General features: G+C 35.5%; 1 protein-coding gene across 1 annotated transcript in view; it reads right to left on the reverse strand.

Moving 5' to 3' along the window:
• Window positions 1-19,930, reverse strand: part of LOC306883633 (GDNF family receptor alpha-4-like) — a gene marked incomplete at its 5' end in the record, with an annotated part of 102,167 nt that overhangs the window by 14,091 nt on the left and 68,146 nt on the right. Inside the window, 5 exons of the mRNA XM_079438991.1 lie at window positions 4,065-4,195; window positions 5,460-5,573; window positions 7,937-8,282; window positions 11,844-11,924; window positions 12,860-13,135. Coding sequence (XP_079295117.1) covers window positions 4,065-4,195; window positions 5,460-5,573; window positions 7,937-8,282; window positions 11,844-11,924; window positions 12,860-13,135 — 948 coding nt within the window. The remainder of the gene's footprint in view (window positions 1-4,064; window positions 4,196-5,459; window positions 5,574-7,936; window positions 8,283-11,843; window positions 11,925-12,859; window positions 13,136-19,930) is intronic.

Consider the following 19,930-nt stretch of genomic DNA (forward strand, 5'->3'; position numbering starts at 1 on the left):
ACAGCTATCAATACTTAGTCAAACTTCTGAAGAAACCCTTGAAAGTCTGAAGCTACGCGAAAGGAACTCAAACAAGAACTTCGAGCGTCTTCATGTCACAGAGAAACCAACCAATTGCAAGAGGGCATCCCCAGTGACATCACGCGACTCAACTTAAAGCAAGTAAACAAACAATTCTCCATAATTCTGCTGGAAACTGGTTGAAGTAATTTAAGATGAAAGATAGACAAGTTCTCTGCTTGAAACTCCCTCAGGAAGGTTCAGTAACTGGCAAAAGAGTGCTAGTTTAAGCTTTCTTCAAGTTCATTGCCTGCAATGTTTGTGTGTGTACGTATTCTGTTTTGTGTTATTTTAGCTTAGTAGTATGTAGAGTAGCAAATAAACTTTGACTTATAAAGAGATCTTTTGTCTGGTGCTATGTGATTTTCAAGTCTGAAATTATTTGCCAAAGATTGCGTTACCTATGATAAAATTTACCTATGCTAAAATTACCTATGCTAAAAATTACCTAATCAACTCGGTATTACTGTGGCCACGGGAATAATCTGAATTGTTAAAACATACTGGTTTTAATGCTTGCTGGTCAAGTCGTTAATGAGGTATCGTTAATAAGGTATAAGTTGGACGTTTTGATTAATATCCATTAAGCATATGAATATGAAATCGATACGACTCGATTTCCAGAAACTAAAATTAAATGAATAGTTCTAAAATTACTACAATTGTTAGACTGCATTAACTAGGTCAACTGGAACCGGGAACACTTCCCATAACACATGATGTACTTGTTTCATCGTAAGAAGATTGACATCTACGCTAATATTAGTCTGTTTCTCTCTTATTCCGAGGTCACCGTAGCCAACCGATCCGGTCCGTATCCAGCCCAGATGGTCACTGCAGTCACCAGATCCAGTTCGTATCCAGATCAGATGGTGGATCAGCACCCAGAGACGACCTCTACAGCCCTAAACGTCAGCGGAGACAGGACACCTAGATGAGCCCCAGAGACAGATCCCCAGTGAGGACCCCGCCACTTAGACAGCCAATGGGAAAAGGCCAGTGGAACCAGTTGAGCCCTTACAATTTGACTTTGTTGCAGTTGGAATTGAACTGCTGGTTCGTTTGGCCAGAGGAGAACTGGCCCCCTGACTGAGCCTGGTTTCTCCCAAGGTTTTTTTCTCCATTCTGTGACCGATGGAGTTTTGGTTCCTTGCCGCTGTCGTCTCTGGCTTGCTTAGTTGGGGACACTTCATTTCCAGCGATATCGTTGACCTAATTGCAAAGACACTATTTAAACTGAACTGAGCTGGATGATGACATCACTGAATTTAATAATGACCTTTATGTCTTTAACTGAAAATTGAGTGTTTAATTTAGTCATTTTACATTATTGACGCTATTTTGATATTGTGCGGTTGCTTTGACACAATTTGCATTGTTAAAATCACTATATAAATAAAGGTGATTTGATTTGATTTGATATTGCTCTTTTAGAAAAAACACTCTTTTAGAGAAGCGCTGAAGCGCCCAGGGGAGGTCGCGGCGTGACCGCAGTTTGATAGGCTGCAGCACGCCGTGAGAGAAGCAGCAGCACTGGACCGGCAACCCCCGCTGACGCACAGTAACACCAACGCCGAGCCTTGCTGTCTGGAAACACGTCGCTGAAAAGGCTTGGCTCCGAAGCAAAAAGCTGATGTGCGTTTGCACGTGCTCTCCTTTTAACTGTCATTGGCTTGTTTTGTTAACACTCGAAGGTGATTGGGCTCTCCGGCGAGATCCCATTTTCGTCAGTCACTCTGATGGTACGTTGAACGTGACTGACTGAAAGGGAACCCTAGATTCTTTAAAGAATTATTATAATTTTACTGTACAATTCTTATCATAGTCCTACATAGATAAACCCTGTTACTAAATACATCCCAATACAAACCACAGGCAGACAATCCTAAAGAGTGACACTCTTCAAATGCTTTTCACAAAGTATGTCCTGGTTCTGCTTAAGTGGAGAATCAGGACGCAAGCGACGAGAGACAGATGAGGTGATTTCTGAAATGTTCTGTCATTTGAGAGAGGCAGGCTGACTGTTTGGTCTTCTGTGCAGTGACGGTGAACGCTAGGTTGATGTGACATACAGTAAAACAGAGAACGTATGACTAATGGTGCAGTGAATAGTAAGAGGTGACTTCATACTGTTCTGTGCTGCTGTGAAGGACATTCAACTTTAATACAAACTTTAAAGTAAAAAACACTTATAAAAGTGTTTATGGGTGGCTAAAAATAATTATATTTATGTCAGCATTGCCTTTTTAGAAAACGTCTCTCAGCCGATAGCCGCTTATGCAGAATAATATCGGCCGATATTGATAATGATAGTTTAGTTTTCTTTATGACAAAAAAACAGCATTGTTAATGCTGGTATTATGTGACCCTATGAACCAAGGACTAAATAATCTAAATGATTTGTGAAACGCGAAAATCGTTGTGAAACGATTTATGATAAGCGATCTGACTGAAGCGCTTCAAAACAGTGAATCATTTTGCGTTGCAGTGATTTAACTGATTCGGAGTTTCGAAACTCTCAGTTTCACAAATCACTAATTGTGGTTTTTAAAACCATCACAAGCAATGTCAAAATTCAAAAATGAATGGCTCCTTTGATCTGGTTTTTACTAGTGAATCGCTTGAAATTGAAGTCACAAGTTTAAGTCTAAATCAATCGGAGCGGTTCCAGTGTAAATGAATCAGTTTGTCTGTTCCTCTTTTTGCGTCTTCAGCCATGTTTTACACGACACTGTCAGTATACTACTCCTGGCTTAGTTAGCTAGTTTTATGACATTAAATGAAATAAGTGGAAAAAGTATGATCTTTACAAATAAAACATCAGTATTTTCATTCCAAAGATAACATCCAACACAAATCTACGAACATATTGAGGTGAGGTAACTGGTTTACTGCTAACTAGTGAAGCACTCTATTAATATGACGAGCTGCACCTGAAACCACATGTTAGGTGGAAACATTGGACATTATGATCAGGTCGGTAGCTTAATTCACTATAATTTAAATAGTTTGACCCAGGCTCGTCTCTAAAAAGCTAAAAGCTGTCACTCATCTTAGTTTATTGCGATCACACAAAGTTACACTATGGAGTTCTCTACGCTACACAATTAATCTCTTTTTTACATCGCGCCTACACTTTATTATAATGAGATAATTTGTGTGGCGCATAACACCTGAATAAAAACGTCAGCGATCTAAACGGTGAGAGGATTCTAACTTAAACGCTTCTGATATGCTTTTAGTTTCAAGAAATTGACAGATATGTCTGTGACTGGCTACATTGCTCAACGCAGCAAAAAGACGTTGAAATAGAAACCGATCTCCAGAGCGCAAACCATTTATTAGTAATTATTAATTAGTGCTCATAATTAGTTTGCCAAATCTGCGATTAAATGTCATTAGTACAGCTTTAACTGAGGCTGCAATTGATTTGAGGGTGCTTGGCTGGGTAAACTTTATCATTCAACTGAACTGTGCACGTATGTTTTAAACACTTCAGCTCCTTATATGTTCTTACTCTGCCCATGTATTAAATGAGCATTTTTAAATTGATCAAAATTACTGCTAGGGACAATTTAGCAGCCACTGGATATTGGTAGGGACATGTTCCTAGCCTCCCTACTAAATTCTACACCCTTGGTTCATGGAGTCAAACTGAACCTGCATTAGCGGTGCTGCATTAATGCATTACTATTGTTTTAACCTGGACAACCCTAAATTCAAAACAAGAAACATTTTCTGCAATGTCCGATATTCTTTTCCGCTACCTTTTGATTGACATAAAACAATTGGCCGATACATTGGTGCATCCCTAATGATAAACCTGATGCATCTCCCTCGGGTTTAAAACAGAGCCTGTGATTCTACTCTGACATGACAATGTTGACTAACAATAAACATAAAGACTACACATGCAACGTCCTTTCACATATGACATGATCGAGACTCAGATTATCACGGCTGACACTGATGATGTACGGAATGGTACAGGAGCTTTGACTCACTGAGACAGACGTTGTTGGTGAAATAGTCCAGGAAGTCAATGCACTGATCTTTCAGATTCCCGCTGGCTGAACACGAGCACCAGGGAGACACGTTGGATGTGGAGTTGTCCACGTAGTTTGGTGTGATTGGGCTGCCTACGATATCAAAATGCATGTAGACATTTGTGATTTCACATGATCTGATCAATACACAAAATAGCACCGAAATACTGCATACTAACAGATATATGGATTTCATTAATCTAAACGTATATGTACACAAGACTCTTTTACAGACTTGACTTATGATGACCTATGAATATTCTCCCTCTATATGGAGCTGTAATATACACACAATATATATAAAAAACTTTAATAATTAAGAATTTTAAAAATAATCTTGAAAGTCGTCTCTTCAGCTCCCAAATTCTGCATTTGCTAAAAAAACAAAAATACAGTAAAGACAGTAATATTGTGAAATATTATTACAATTTAAAAGAAGGGTTTTTTATGTGAATATATGTGAAAATGTAAAAAGCTGAATTTCCAGCATCATTACTCCAGTCTTCAGTGTCACATGATCATTCAGAAATCATTCTAATATACTGATTTACTGCTCAATAAGCATTTCTGATTACTAGCAATGTTGAAAACCGATGTGCTGCTAAATAATGAATAATAATACTAATAATAATTACATTATAAGGATAAGTATGAATTAAATATATATATAGTTTTATTTGATTTCTGAGATCATGTGACACTGAAGACTGGAGTAATGATGCTAAAAATTCAGCTTTGCATCACAGAAATAAATTACATTTTATAATACATTAAAATAGAAAACAGTTATTTTACATTGTAATAATATTTCACAATACTACTGTTTTTACTGTATTTTTGATCGAATAAATGCAGCCTTGGTGAGCAGAAGAGACATCTTAAAAAAAAATCGTAATTCCAAACATTTGGCTGCCAATGTATAAACATATAGATTTAAAATTATATGTGTATTTAGAAAATCAAACTTCCTGTCAGAAGTATGTCTGTTGAATTGAACATTTTGTTTAAAAAAGAGATTTATTTCAAAGGGATTCTGTTTGCTCAATATAGCAAATGAGCATGAAGCAAAACTAAACAAACAAAAAAGGCTCCATGTAACAGAAAGCCTCATAAAAAATATTGCTTTCATTCTATTTTATTGGGAAGTGAAATCAATCTCTCCATGATTTTAAAAGTGCCTGGGTAGTTTTATAGTCTCTCATCACACACACACAGGTGTCCCTGTGTTTCTTTGAATATCACTCTCCAAACCAACTGCATCAGCCTTGCTCCTGTTTTAATGGGCAGCCACAATCATGCATGCAATTAATTTTCCAGTTTGCAGAACAAATGTCTAAAACAGCTTTAAAGTACTCACCTATCAGTCCAGTGTAAGAAATAAGACATGCTGCGTAGTTTCCCTGTTTGCAGCCGGTGGCAGACTGGTCTTCTGGCTGGCAGTCGTACTGAAACTGGGCCAAACGGGACCTGGAGAACAAGCACAGCTGTATTTGCATGGACAGCAGCCAAGCAGACAGAAGAGTCCTAATAAGTGTGTTGGCCATACTGACATAATCATGAAGAACTATCACAGACGTCTAAGGTGCTGTTCACAATATGCTATTTTTCCATTGATTTTCTATGTAAACACATTACACAGATGTGTATGACCGTTGCACTCGCGATTTTGGAAACCTCTCACACATGAGTGCCACATTTTAAAGATACTGTGTCAAGTTAAAAGAGTTTTGTTTGTTTTATTTAATGGACAGAACGGTGCTGTGTCTCTCGATTTTAGACAGACGTGGTCTGTGGCCCCTAAATTTGCTTCTCAACTGGTTTTGCTTCACAATACGTTTTAGATTACATTGGACATTAAGTGGCAACCGAACACAGTACCAAAATTGTTTCACATACACGTAAACTAAATGTCTTTTAATATTAACTCTTTCCCCACCATTGGCGGAAATGTCCGGTTTTCTGTGTTTTTATTGTTATATGGTAGGAGGTGCTATTGTACATCTTCTAAACGAGTACTGAATGTCTGATCAAAACACGGTGAAGAAGAATCACAAATAAGTGACCGCATACGTAAGCAGATGCATATATAAAATAACTAGTGCTGTCAAATGATTAATCGCGATTAATCGCATCCAAAATAAAAGTTTTTGTTTACATAATATATGTATGTGTACTGTGTATATTTATTATGTATATATAAATACACACAAACATACAGTATATATTTTGAAAATATTTACATATATATATATATATATATATACACATATAAACAGATCGACTATCTGTTCTCTCCATCCGACTTCAAACACATTCCAAAGAGAACTAAATGACCCTCGGTACCAGGCCTGGCTGACCAGTGGACTACCCCCACGATTACAAGACACATAACACACACACATAGAGACATTTTCTTTATTTAGACCATAATTAATCAGTTACAAATGTATCTGGTATATGCATGTGTTGTTTGTATGTTTCCTTATTATATTAGCCTAGCTACCTCTTGTTATTCGTATTAGTAAGCTTTAAACACTCATATTTAGGTGTATGGATGTATCTCTGGTTTAATATCTTGTGTCTGCTGCTCACACAATGAGGTCACTTTAACGTTCCGGATTTTGTTACATGCTCTGTGAGCGATGTATCAGTAAGGAAATTATTTTTCTTGGCCAGAGAAATAATCTTCCTTAGAGTCAATAGACAATTAAAACTGTCCGTACTGCAGACGAACAAATCATTTTATTGTACTATTAATGCTACAGTTAATTCCTGAGGATGAATATAATTGATAACAACCCGTTGTGATTATGTTCATCTCACTTTGAGCTAATTGGCTACAACTCCATCTATGTTTTGATCATCGTTCTGATTCCCATCCAGATACAGGCTTTGATAAACAACATTTTCTTAGCTTTTTGTTGCTTTTTATTAAAATTCAAGTGTTGATAAAAATAATGCACGAAGCTTAAGCTTTTTTTTTTTTTTTAATAGCAGTGGCTATTCTTTCTTTTGACATTTTGCATGTTCAGATATTTATACAACAAATTATGAAAGTTCTGTGAAAAGTCTGAAAAATGCTGGCAGTGGTTGGCAACTAAACTCACTTTTAGTGTCCCTTTATATTTTGATTGTTAAATCATAGTCTGTTATGTAGTAAGCACTGTTTTCCCTATTGTCTGTGACGCTACCAGAATAGACCATGTCTGATTTAAATGCCAACATCCTGACAATGTCTTTGATATATAGTCATCATCATAATCATAGTGTGCTGCTTTTCTTGATGTCATTCTAGGTCAAGATCAACTGAGTCCGTTAACCACCCACTGGAAGTCAAAAATGCTACCTTGCAAGCAAATATTAATTTTCATAGCAGAACTGATTAGCTCCCATCTCTAATACCAATTAATCATCAACAGATGGCTTTTTCAATGGTTATTTATAGTCATAGACTGAACGGCAATGCATGTGACTGTCTAAGGATATAGAATATTAGTTGTCATCATGTGAGGACTGAATTTGACTTCATCTAACCTGCACTCTCAACATTTAATGCACAATCGTGAGGTTTTATCTGGACCAGTCAGACTTCTGAAACATTTCAGGGTCTCACAGTTTTAATTTGTCTGTCCAATGCCCATTTATACAGACACGGATTACGAGGAATGTGAAGAAAAGCTCTTTTCTTATCGTCAGTAATACGTGCTTGCTCTATTTTCTCCAGACATCTATAGAAAAGTCAAGGCTTTCTTTACTCAAAGAAAAGAGTGAATGCAAGGTGAGTTGTTTAATCCTGCCGATTCGTGGCTGTCTGAGCCTCTGAAACTGACCTGCAAACATAGTCGGCCTTACAGATCCTCATCTGGGAAAGGCAGCTGGGTTTATTTTCTCCCTCATAGGAGCAGCTGGGCACGATGGTCTGTCGCCGTCTCTCTGAACAGGCCATGTCGCTGCAAGGGCAGAACAGCAGCTCGTGGGTGTACTCCGGAGGCACACGGTCGAAGAACCGCCGTAAGGCCTTGTTGCACCTCAATCGGTTACACAAACCCGACTTGGTGGAGGGCTTGATGCATGTTGACACGTACTCGGTGCGCAGTTTCTGGCACACATCGTCGACGTTGCAAGCTTTGGCTGCGTCCAGGCAGCGGTTCACTGCTGTCATACCGAGCTCAGAATCTGTGGAGAATTAAAATGTTTTTTTTCAAATCCAATCTTTAAGACTGACTGAAGTGATCAAATCTGCTCTGTTTGGTCAGAGAGTGCAGTCGATATCTAGTTAGTCTCAGCCTCATTGGATGACCCAAACTCGTAATGACAAAATCTACAAACTTTTAATGCAGTTTTTGTAATCACTTTTGTATCTTTAATAAGAATCATTTCATATTTAATTCATACAGTGAAGACTATGCAATGATTTAGTACACTTAATTATTTAATTTCTATAATAGGCCTATTTCTGACTACTGTAGCTGAAAAACTTATTTAATTTGTATTTTTGTTCTGTTGTGTTTGTAATTTACTTTGTTCTTATTTTCTATTTTTTGTTATTAAAATTAAAAATAGCCATATTGTTATAATGAAATAGACATTCTCATACCGTAAAATAATATTTTGGTCATATCACCCAGCTGTATACTGCAGTCCTAGATCACAACTTTGACAACTATCAACTTTCAGAACTGTTTTACGGCATTTTTGTCTACTGACTTTTCCCAGAAAGACGTTTCATCAACAAACGATATGTTGTTAATCAACAGTACAATCTACTGAACACACACACTTCGATCCCTCACAGCCTCATTTTCATTTCTGTTAAAAATTTAATTTTAGATATGTTCAGATGTCCAGTTTCTTGCACAGACCTATTGTTTCGCTTCATAAGACCTCAAAATATCGTCAGGAGCCACGGTATTAATTGTTTTCTTTATTCTCAAAAGCAGGCAGCTGCTGACTTGCATTTTACGAATCACTGTTCCAGCTAAAAATCTTGTTACTGTTCTACTGAATAAAAAGCATCACCTACATCTTGGATGGACTAAGGGTGAGTAAATTAAGGATTCATTTACACAATACCAAGGATGGGGAACAGCACATTTTCTCACACTCATATCCATGATGACATTTTGACAGCGAATTTAAGTTCATATCCATGCAGCAACACAGAGATGAGTGTCATTTTCAATTCACATGGACTGACGATGGAGAGGAGCAAATGGTGAAAGCATCAAAAAGCTGAGAAATGTCCCATTTAAATGAGAAGTGAAGAATATGGGCCGACAACACTTTTTGCTGTTCAGACTTCAAACAACTAAACAGATTTGAGTTGGACACATCAAAACATCAGACTTCAATGTTTTTTTGCGGCTCCTTATGTTCTTCTTATCAAGACCAGTTTGGGCTGAACCAGGTTCTTGTGTTGCTAAATGGCTCTTTGGAGATGTAAAAGTTCTTCACATTACGTTATAGGTTCTTCTGATGAGTGTTTTGATTTGGGAGTTTTGTGAAGCACCAAAACATGGATCGTTAAAGAACTAGAGAAAAAAAAATGCTGACTTTTAAAGATTTGCCTATGATTTTAAGCCAGTGTTATTTTGGTATAATTTATATATTATTATTTATATATTACTATTATGTTATTGACATTTTTTATTAGCTTTTATTTTTATATTTTCATTTTTTATTTTAATGTTAATAATAACAATACTACTAATAATAATAATTTTTAATAATTATTAATATTTAATAATATGTGATTATATAATATTATCTAATATTTATCTAATATGTGACCCTGGACCACAAAACCAGTTATAAGTAGCACGGGTATATTTGTAGCAATAGCCAACAATACATTGTAAGTGTCAAAATTATATATTTTTTATTTTATGCCAAAAATCATTAGGATAGTAAGAAAAGATTATGTTCCATTAATATATTTTGTAAATTTCCTACCATAAATATATCAAAACTTAATTTTTGATTAGTAATATGCATTGCTAAGAACTTCATTAGGACAATTTTCTCAATATTTAGATTTTTTTGCACCCTCAGATTCCAGATTTTCAAATAGTTGTATCTCAGCCAAATATTGTCCGATCATAACAAACCATACATCAATGGAAAGATTATTTATTCAGCTTTCAGATGATTTTGAAAACATTTACCCTTATGACTGGTTTTGTGGTCCAGGGTCACATATATGATTTAAATATATATATTTTTAATAATATATTATAATAAATCTAACATTTAAAGACATAAAAATATAGAAAGTATGATTTTGTTAATTAAAATATTTTTTTACATGGCTTTAAAGCATCCTCTTTGGTTGTAATTGGAAACGTTATGTTTTAGGATTATTGGATTCATAGATGTTTTGTGGGATGAATGCATTTGGTCGTCTTTGCACGTGTTGTGGAAAGGGAAATAAATGCAGGAGTAATGTGACCTGAGGTTCAGATAACTCACATGGGCAGACCAGTTTGAGTCACAAATCATTACGACCAAAGGAAATGCCTCATGATGTGAAAGGAAGTCAGGAATGAAAATGAGATGAAACAAATTAAACGGAATGCTGTTGAAACGTCTTTCCAAGGAATCATTTTAGCATTCCGATCGACATCATCAAACTGAATAGCCTGCATCGTGACGGTAATGTAGAATCACAGTAAATAACTAAGGCTAAAGTAAGTAAAACCTGAGGAAAATGAAAATAAACAGCTCACTCAGACTCTCTAAATCTCTCTTTCTCTATTTCATTGTGATTAATAATCACAGCAGAGCCAAAAACGTCTGTCCACATCATTCACCTAACAGCTTTGTTGATTCTTACAGAGCTGATGAAAAATCCAGTCCAGACACAAAGCTTCAACAAACACACTGAGCATCTATGACTAATTTCCATAGGGCAGCTGAACAAAAACTAGGGTAGAACTAAAGGAGATGACAGTGAAAACAAGTTTCAGAGCAATACTAATACACAACGACTGAGACTCTCCCACTGCTAATAAAGATTTGCGATGCTAATTAGATGTCGGGCCACCAGGACATTTGAAGTGAAGATTGTTGTACTAGGGCCCCTGTGTTTGTGGTTTTTATTCCAACTCTGCTTTTTGTTAAATAAGTCTATTTCTATGTCCTGAGCTCCATTCTAGTGTTTAGTCAGTCAAAATACACCTTAATAAGAGTTTTTCTTCCTTCACTTGTCTCAACAACTTCTTACAAGATAAAAAGCATTTTCATATTTGATTAAATCTTTGTAATATGTGACCCTGGACCACAAAACCAGTCTTAAGTGTCAATTTTTCTAAATTGAGGTTTATATATCATCTTATTAAAGCTGTATAAATAAGCTTTCCATTGATGTATGGTTTGTTAGGATCGGACAATATTTAGCTGAGATACAACTATTTGAAAATCTGGAATCTGAGGGTGCAAAAAAATCTAAATATTGAGAAAATCTCCTTTAAAGTTGTCCAAATTAACTTCTTAGCAATGCATATTACTAATCAAAAATTAAGTTTTTATATATTTACGGTAAGAAATTTACAAAATATCTTCATGGAACATTTTTGGCATAAAAGAAAAATTGATGATTTTTACCCATACAATGTACTTTTGGCTATTGCTAAAAAATATACCCCAGCGACTTATGACTGGTTTTGTGGTCCAGGGTCACATATACATTTATCCTTATTTTGAAAGGTTGTAGGTCACCATGTATGAAACAGATCTTACCTGCAGTGATGGAGGCCAGACGGACAAAGTCATAGTCTTTCTCTATCGCTTCATATGGATAGTTCTCTACCAGGTTAAGCCCTGCAAGAACAAACAACCCGAGTAATTAAATCATATATGAAATGTTTTATACAGAGCTATATATTTTAAGGGGCCACATGGAGTCAAGTGATACTGTTAGCGAAGGTGTTTTTCACAAAAACAGACATCATTTTTATGATGTCCTTTCCAAGTGTGACATATGAGATGATTAGTTTGTCTGTCCACAGTAAATGTGAAACTATGAAATGTGAACACAGTAAATACGTACAAATTGTAGTCTGTAACTGATTTCAAAATTCCACAACAAAAATTGTAGTTAGTAACGTAATCCATTACTTTGCACATTTTAGGTAATGTAATCAGACTACTTTTAGATTAAATTTGTCCTACCTTTTTCACATTGATTTAAATAGTATAATCAATACCATACTGATATGGGGGGGGGGGGGGATCACGTGACGCTTTCATGAGCCAAGATGCACATTAGCCAAGCTCTGTGTACGTAACCCGTCTTTTACTGTCGTTCGACTTCTTTTCTTATATTTGGGTAGTTTTTTCGTTTGTCCTTGGTCTGGAGATGTCACACAGTCGGAAACTCGCTGATCTTTCACCATCATCCTCGCTAATTAAGAAGAAAATAAAACCCGCAGCGGGCCGAGTGCACATGGAGGAAGACAATATGGCGATCACTATAAAGCGATTTGAGGACATTGTGAAGGCTGAATTAGCAGCAATGCACACCGAATTCACCTCTCACATGACTACAATCCAGAATATATGCTCTAAAGTTTACTTTTTAATCGGGGAACAGAGAGAGCAGAAAAAAGTGATCAACGAACACACTGGGCATCTGGATGCCATCGATTTCTGAAGGATCATGTGACATATATATATATATATATATATATATATACAGTATTTCTATATATATCTTAGTATTTAGACATAAAGTAATATATTGTCATGTTACGCACCATGCATTCCAGACTGGTGGAGACTCCAGTATATGCTGAGACAGTTTTTCTCTCTCTTCATGCCTCGTCTGCATTGGCAGCCGTGCAGAGGGCTGGACAGCAGGGCAGAGACAGCATTTGCGCACTGACTGCGGGCTCCAGGGCCGAGTTTCATGCTGCCGTTACCGGCGACGCACTGGCGCAGGGTCCGGAGACGCGGGCTGCAGGTCTCATCACTAGAACAGGTGTCTCCCGCTATGAGACAGTCTCTACCCGCAGAAAGCAATACCTGCAAAGCTAAAGGTAATAAAGAAGGGATTTTTGTCAAATTCACCAAAGCTTTGCCAGATGTGGTTTACTAGAGGTATACAGTGTATTTTATTGATATCATTTAGAAAGCAAACAACCAACACAGCAATATCCATTCTTGTCAGCAACAGAAACAGTGGCCACCAGACACAAACATCTCCAATTCCATCAAATAACCATCAGGTTTCATAGGCTACCCACAAACACCTGCACTTCTTTAGATACAATCGCATCCCATCTGCCGTTCAAATGTAATTATTCACTTTCACTAACTACAGCCTGCTGATCCGGGTCTTGTCTGTTACCATGCCCACTGTGTTGTTTTTACAACATACACTTCATAAATTGCATTTACAGTACCTGCATTCTGTATACTGATATGTAGTTTTTAACCCTCATGTTGTATCATGGTCATTTTGACCCAGAGAGGATTCTCACGAAAATGATAGTTAATGTTATTGCATTGGACTAAAAACTAAGACTTACACAGGTTATAAAAACTTTAAATTTTTCCACACCTTGTTACAGTACACTTGTGGTGTTCCCAGTCAAAGTTAAAACAAGTAACTGGCTTTGTTTGAAAAAGTAACTCTCTTCATGTAAATTAAAAAGTAATGTGTTACTTTACTAGTTACTTGAAAATCTTACGTTACTTGTCATGTGTTACCCCCAAGATTTATTCTCAATGATTTTCTTTTCTCATTTAAAAAATGTGAAGTAGCCTATAAGCTCATGCAGGCCTATGACTAATCAGCACCAAGTAGAAATACAAAACCTGTGCTAATTGAAAGAAAACAAGTTGACAGATTGAATCCAATATTTGTTGATAATATAGCATAATGCGGGATTTGCAAGCAATATGTAAAATGCTGAGTTTTTTTTAAAACCGGGATTTTCAGCACAGCACAAGGATTGCAATGCAATGTACATTTCAGGATGTATTTGATATAACTTAAGGCATATTGATTTTTATTGCAGCTAAGTTGGGAAAACATCTGACAAACTTCTGATCATGATAGTAAATATTCAAAATCTTTTGAACGTTAATATTATTCAAATTTGTAGGCCAGTCACAGGAGTCATATTGTCAGCAGATAGACACAGGACACAGAGGTAAGTGCAATACAATCAACAGGGTTATTGAGTAGTAGCAGAGGGGAATGAGATGAGCAGAATGTCCAGGTAAGCAGGCAGGGAATGGGAATGTCTCTAGGGGCGTATCTAAGTGTGAATGTCCTTTTTCCTTTTCCAGGGGATCCGGAGGTAACAGTGGAGCGTGGAGACAGTGGAGAATAGGGATAGGAACACTGGAGCAACTGGTAAGTAGACAAAAGGTAAGTGGTCTCAAACTTTCCATGTTGACTAACCTGACCCAGACAGTGAGTGAATGGGAGGAGTGCAGGGATATAGTGCTGCTGATTAGTGCTGACAGGTGGCGGTGATCAGAAATCAGGGGCTTGGGATCTGGTGAGTGTCGTTGGTGGGGACTGCGGTGACGCTCGGACACATATATTGCATAAGCATTTGCTTTTATTTTATATATCATACATTAACTGGTCAATTTAAATGACTTTAGAATTTGAGGTCAGTAACACGATAAGCTTCTAATCCTGGAGATGAAACTTGGCACTGCCTAGAGAGTCAGAATGAATGCATTTACATAAAATACAAGATGTGACACTCAGAGTCATTTCCTGAAATGACATACATACAGACACATACATAAAATATTCTACAGGTTGCAACACCATCTGTTAATCCACTGATTAAATTGCATGGGAAAAGGGCTATGAACGGAATTCAAACAAAAGGAGAAAAAATGATTTCAACATCCAACAGATTTATGCATGTGCTAGTGTTTTGAACTAATGACGACGTCAAATAAGAGGTAAAATCAAAACATCATAAAACATAAAATCAAAAAAATCAACAGCTCACTGTTGAAAATCATTGTTGCATGACTTTGACACAGCTTTTCATCCATCGGTGTGCTTGTCGGTGATAGCCTGATGTTTTTCAGCCTCAGTCGGGAATAGCAGAACCTGTGGGCTGATATTTTGTACCCGAAAAACTCAAAGGCTCTCTGACAGATGCAACCATATGCAGACAGTTCTGTGGAGGCAGGGAAGGCGATGTATCATGACTACAGACATGAGAATAAATCAAGATGACAGCGGGCAAAATGAGACTTTCTATATCTTATTGGAGCATTGTTCAACATTAGTGCCTGAGCTGGATTAGGGAGGGAATAGTCTGATTAAAAAACCAAGCCACCGTCTGATCAAACCAAACACGAGACAATTCATTATTTCAATTAAACAAGCCTCTCCTCTCCCTTCCACCAGACTACATATTAAAGAGGGACGCTGCTTTCTGAACTTTAGTTACTGATGCATGTGTAATTTATTCCTTTTCTCTGTTTATATTTACGGTAATGACTGGAAATGGTGGCCGTGAGGGAGACGAGATTGAGCTAATTCATATGGGAGTGAGGTAAAAAGCTTGTTTGTTAAGCCCTGAACAACTGGCCCTCGAGACTGGCTTCTGTAATGTGTGATGATCATTTCTGCTCTATAAAGATCATGTTATACAAGGCTATAATTGTTTACATCTCTTAGACTTCAAATGACACATCTGTAAAATCTGTATTTTAGTTCATTACATTTAGCTGTTAAAATAACAACAGAAACTTGTATTTTGTAATGTGAAACTTACAAGGGTCATATTTGGTTATATTCTGATTTTGTATACAAGTCACGTTAATACCATAACCTGAGTAAGACCGCATTCTGGTTAAAAGAAATAACTGAATAACCCCCGGCATATCTTTTTGATATTCATTTATATTTACACATTCAAATAAAAGTAGCTCTACAAGCAGCTGTTAAAAATCAAGCAACAAAATAAAAACATTTTTGGAGACTAATTTAAATGTGATTTTAACTGTCAATTTAGAATGTTTAACATAGCAAAATTAAGGAGAAAAAATAATAATATAAACAAGACACGTTCATTCAAATAAAAAAGTAGCAATTAATGCAATTTAACAATTCATGTTCCCTTAAACAAGAATTTTCCACTGTGATAAATCATCTAATGCAAATTAACAAAGTCTGTAATAAAGCTTAAAATTAAAAAGTAAAACGTAACACAAATTAACAAACATGTTCCCTATAAGGATGAATTCCATAAAGAATCTTTACACGTCACAGACATTTCAACATAAATTATCACATACTGTATTTAAAACCTAACTGCAAAGGATGTTTTCACCCAAAAATTAAAATGCTGTGTTCAATTACTTAACAATTACTTAATGAGTTTTTTTTTTTCCTTCTGTTAAACATAAAAGAAAATATCGTAAATAATGCTGGCGTTAAAAAAAAATACAATGGAAGTCAATGGCTACCATCAACTCTTTGGTTACCAATATTCTTCAAAATATCTTTTTTCATTTTTTGGGTGAACTATCTCTTTAATTTGGAAGCTTTTCTAATATGTGATTAATTAATTCATTGGCATGTAATATAATAAATGTTTTTAATTCATTTATTTGTAAAAATGAAACTATAAAAACATATACTAAATGTGTCTGTGCAAAGTTATCAATAGTTCGTGATCAACATGAAAAGCTGGTAAGCCCTGTACTTTTAGGAAAAAGAAAAGGTACAAAAGCTCTCACTGGGATGGTATCCTGTCAAAACAAGGTACATCTTTGTACCTTAATTACCCATAAAAGGTACATTTTAGTACCTTAAATGTACATATTTTTGTTCTTAAAGTGTGCATATTAGTAACTTTTGAAAGGATACTGCCCTAGTGACAGCTTTTGTACCTTTTTATTTTTTTTGAGAGTGTACTTTCACTTGATATGCACAAGTAGCCTATATCAAGTAGGACTATCGACATAAAGAAAACATTTAAGCACCTCTTCCGCAGTTCCTGGCAAAAGCTTAACTTATTTTGAAGCCAAAAAACTTCAAGACCCTATATGATCAAATAAAGAAAAAAAACACAAATATTGTGCTGCTATTATTGAATAAAGGGTGTGTTTGACTCAATATTTGTCCTTCACAGTCTTGCAATCCTGCAGGCCGCACAATATTACCAATATGTTCTCTGTGTCAGTCGGGCTCTGAATGCCTATTCATGCAATCTCAGCAATCTCAGATGCTCAGCTGGAGAGGCAAGAGAACGTGAAGAGAAGAGATGTGTGAAGGTGAAAATGTAATGTTAGCTGCCAAATCATAATCTAATAATATGGCAAATCATAATCTAAAAATATTTGTTAGCTAACGTGACATTTGCTGACAGTATTGAACATTCTCTACTCAAGTCTGAATGTGTGAATTGAGATTTGAGAGCTGCGCCAGAGGGCGAGATTTTCAAAATACTCAAACCTTTACTTTCATCACGTGTCTTCGGGAGACATGGAATACAGTGCACTATAGTCATATAAACTGCTTTTATGGTGCTTTTGACTTTCTCAGAGTCAAAACAGTCTTCAAAACAAGCTGTTTTGTATTTCACCTCTTCTAGTGCATATATTTATCTTGTAATTCACACTAGCATTTTAGCACTGAAACAATGTGCTTGAATGGCGTCAGTGTCATATTAGTGTTAAAAAATATGATAAAACATATGCTAAAGATAAAATCTAAGATTAACATCACTGCAGCCAGAAAGCCTTCCCAAATTGAAGATTTACAAATTGTAATATGTTACTGATTCCAAATTACATGACAAAAATTGTAGTTAGTAATTTATTCCATTACATTACACATTTTAAGTAATATAATACGTGCACTTTTTGATTACTTTTAGATTATGTTTGACCCAAATTGTTTATTTATCTTGTATGATATTTTATAAAAAAATACAAAGAGAAATTAATAAATAAATTATAATGTATTGCTATTGTGTTAAAAAAATTAATCATTTAACCAATAAAAAGTAACTGTAGTCTGATTACAACTACTCTAAAATGTAATATAATCAATTAAAAGTACTTATTTTTTTAATCTGATTACATAATCCAGATTACATGTAATCAGTTACCAACCAGCACTGTATGTAACATAAAACACAAACTCATTCTAAGGTTAACAGTTAGGTACAGATACATGTCATTCAGTCAATCAAAAACAAACATCAACCTCCACTAGTCACTTTTCTTTCAGTTCCTAATTGTCATCCACGGCACATCAAAGCTCATGGACTTTCAACCAGCAAATTATAGCTTTTGCTTTTATATTTTGTACACACACACACACACACAAGTGAACACACAGTCTATTCAAGCGGCTGGTGCCCTGTCCGTTGAGAAAAGTGAGAAGCAAAATTGCACAGCGGGAGTTCTATTGATCAAAAAATGACAGCCTGTTGTCTGAGAGACCCCTAAGCGGGTCTGTGATTGTAAAGATGAATGGTGCAATTCTACAGTCTGTGTCCACCTGATGATTATTGTCCCAAATCAGCATGGGCTTATTGACCGATATCTGATCCATACCGACAAGTCTGATTTTAGAGTTATCACAAACGTATCCGATTCAAACAAAGACTATGAGAGTCACTTTCTCTGAATTGGAACACACACAAAAAAAATTATTTCCGCATGAGCCGCCATATATCAGATTCACAAAAAATGTGACTCTTATGAATGAGTTATTTTTAATGGACCAGTTAGAAAGACTCGTGAGTTATCAGCAGTTTGTGAATCACAAGACATTTGCCCAGTTGCCAACTCTCACGCATTTGATGTGAGTGTGATTATTAATACTTTGAATTATTTTTATTTTTATTTACATTTTAAAGTCTTAGTAATTTTGTTACTATTAAATAACTAATAAATCTTATCATTTTTATTAGATGTTTATTACTTTTTGTTTCGGTTCAGTTTATTTAATCTAGTTTTAATTATTTTAGTATATTCAGTTAAACTAAATGAAAATAAGAAATGTTTTCTTGGTAACAAGTTGACATAAGTCAAGTTTTTATATTTTATTTAGTTTCAGTTAATGTTAATTTTATTTCAAGTGACCCATCTTGGTCACACTTTATTTTAAATCCCAATTCTCACTGTTAACTAACTATTAACTATGACTTTTGACTCAATAATCTCCTAATATGCCTTATTAATAGTTAATAAGGTAGTTGTAAAATTTAGGTATGGGGTGAATTAAGGATCTAAAATATAGTCATGCAGACATTATGTGCTTTATAAGTACTAGTAAACAGCCAATATGCTAGTAATATGCAAGCTAATAAACAACTAGTTAATCAAGTGAGCAATCGGTCCCCAAACTAAAGCGTTATTGTACATTTGTTCTAAAATGTAGTGCTTTTGTTTTAAAACTGTGGACATACAAGCTATATGCAAGTTTCTATTGTTTTCTTTTTTTAAATAGAGTATGCAAAAATAAGCTAACATTTTTTTAATGAATTGGCTAGTAGGAAATTGTACTGATTGGTAAAGTTTTAATCTACCACATGTTGGATTTTCAAAACCACATTTAAGCACGTGATTGAAACCATTAAAAGTTAACCTTATGTATGTCATGTATCTATGTATACTTCCATCAGTCTATTCAATGACTGTTTGTTAATGGCAATGTGTAAATGCATATATTCACAACAAAGTTTTGTAAAATAATAGAATTCCATAATAAATTAATAATGATATTCAGAAAGAAAGAAACACATTCAAATATACCAAAATATTAATGGTTGTTGTTTAGCATATGAGGTCTAATTGTTAGGTTGAATAAACTGAATCACTTTGTA

Source organism: Barbus barbus, assembly GCF_936440315.1.
Source record: "Barbus barbus genome assembly, chromosome: 17".
Lineage (NCBI taxonomy): Eukaryota > Metazoa > Chordata > Actinopteri > Cypriniformes > Cyprinidae > Barbus > Barbus barbus.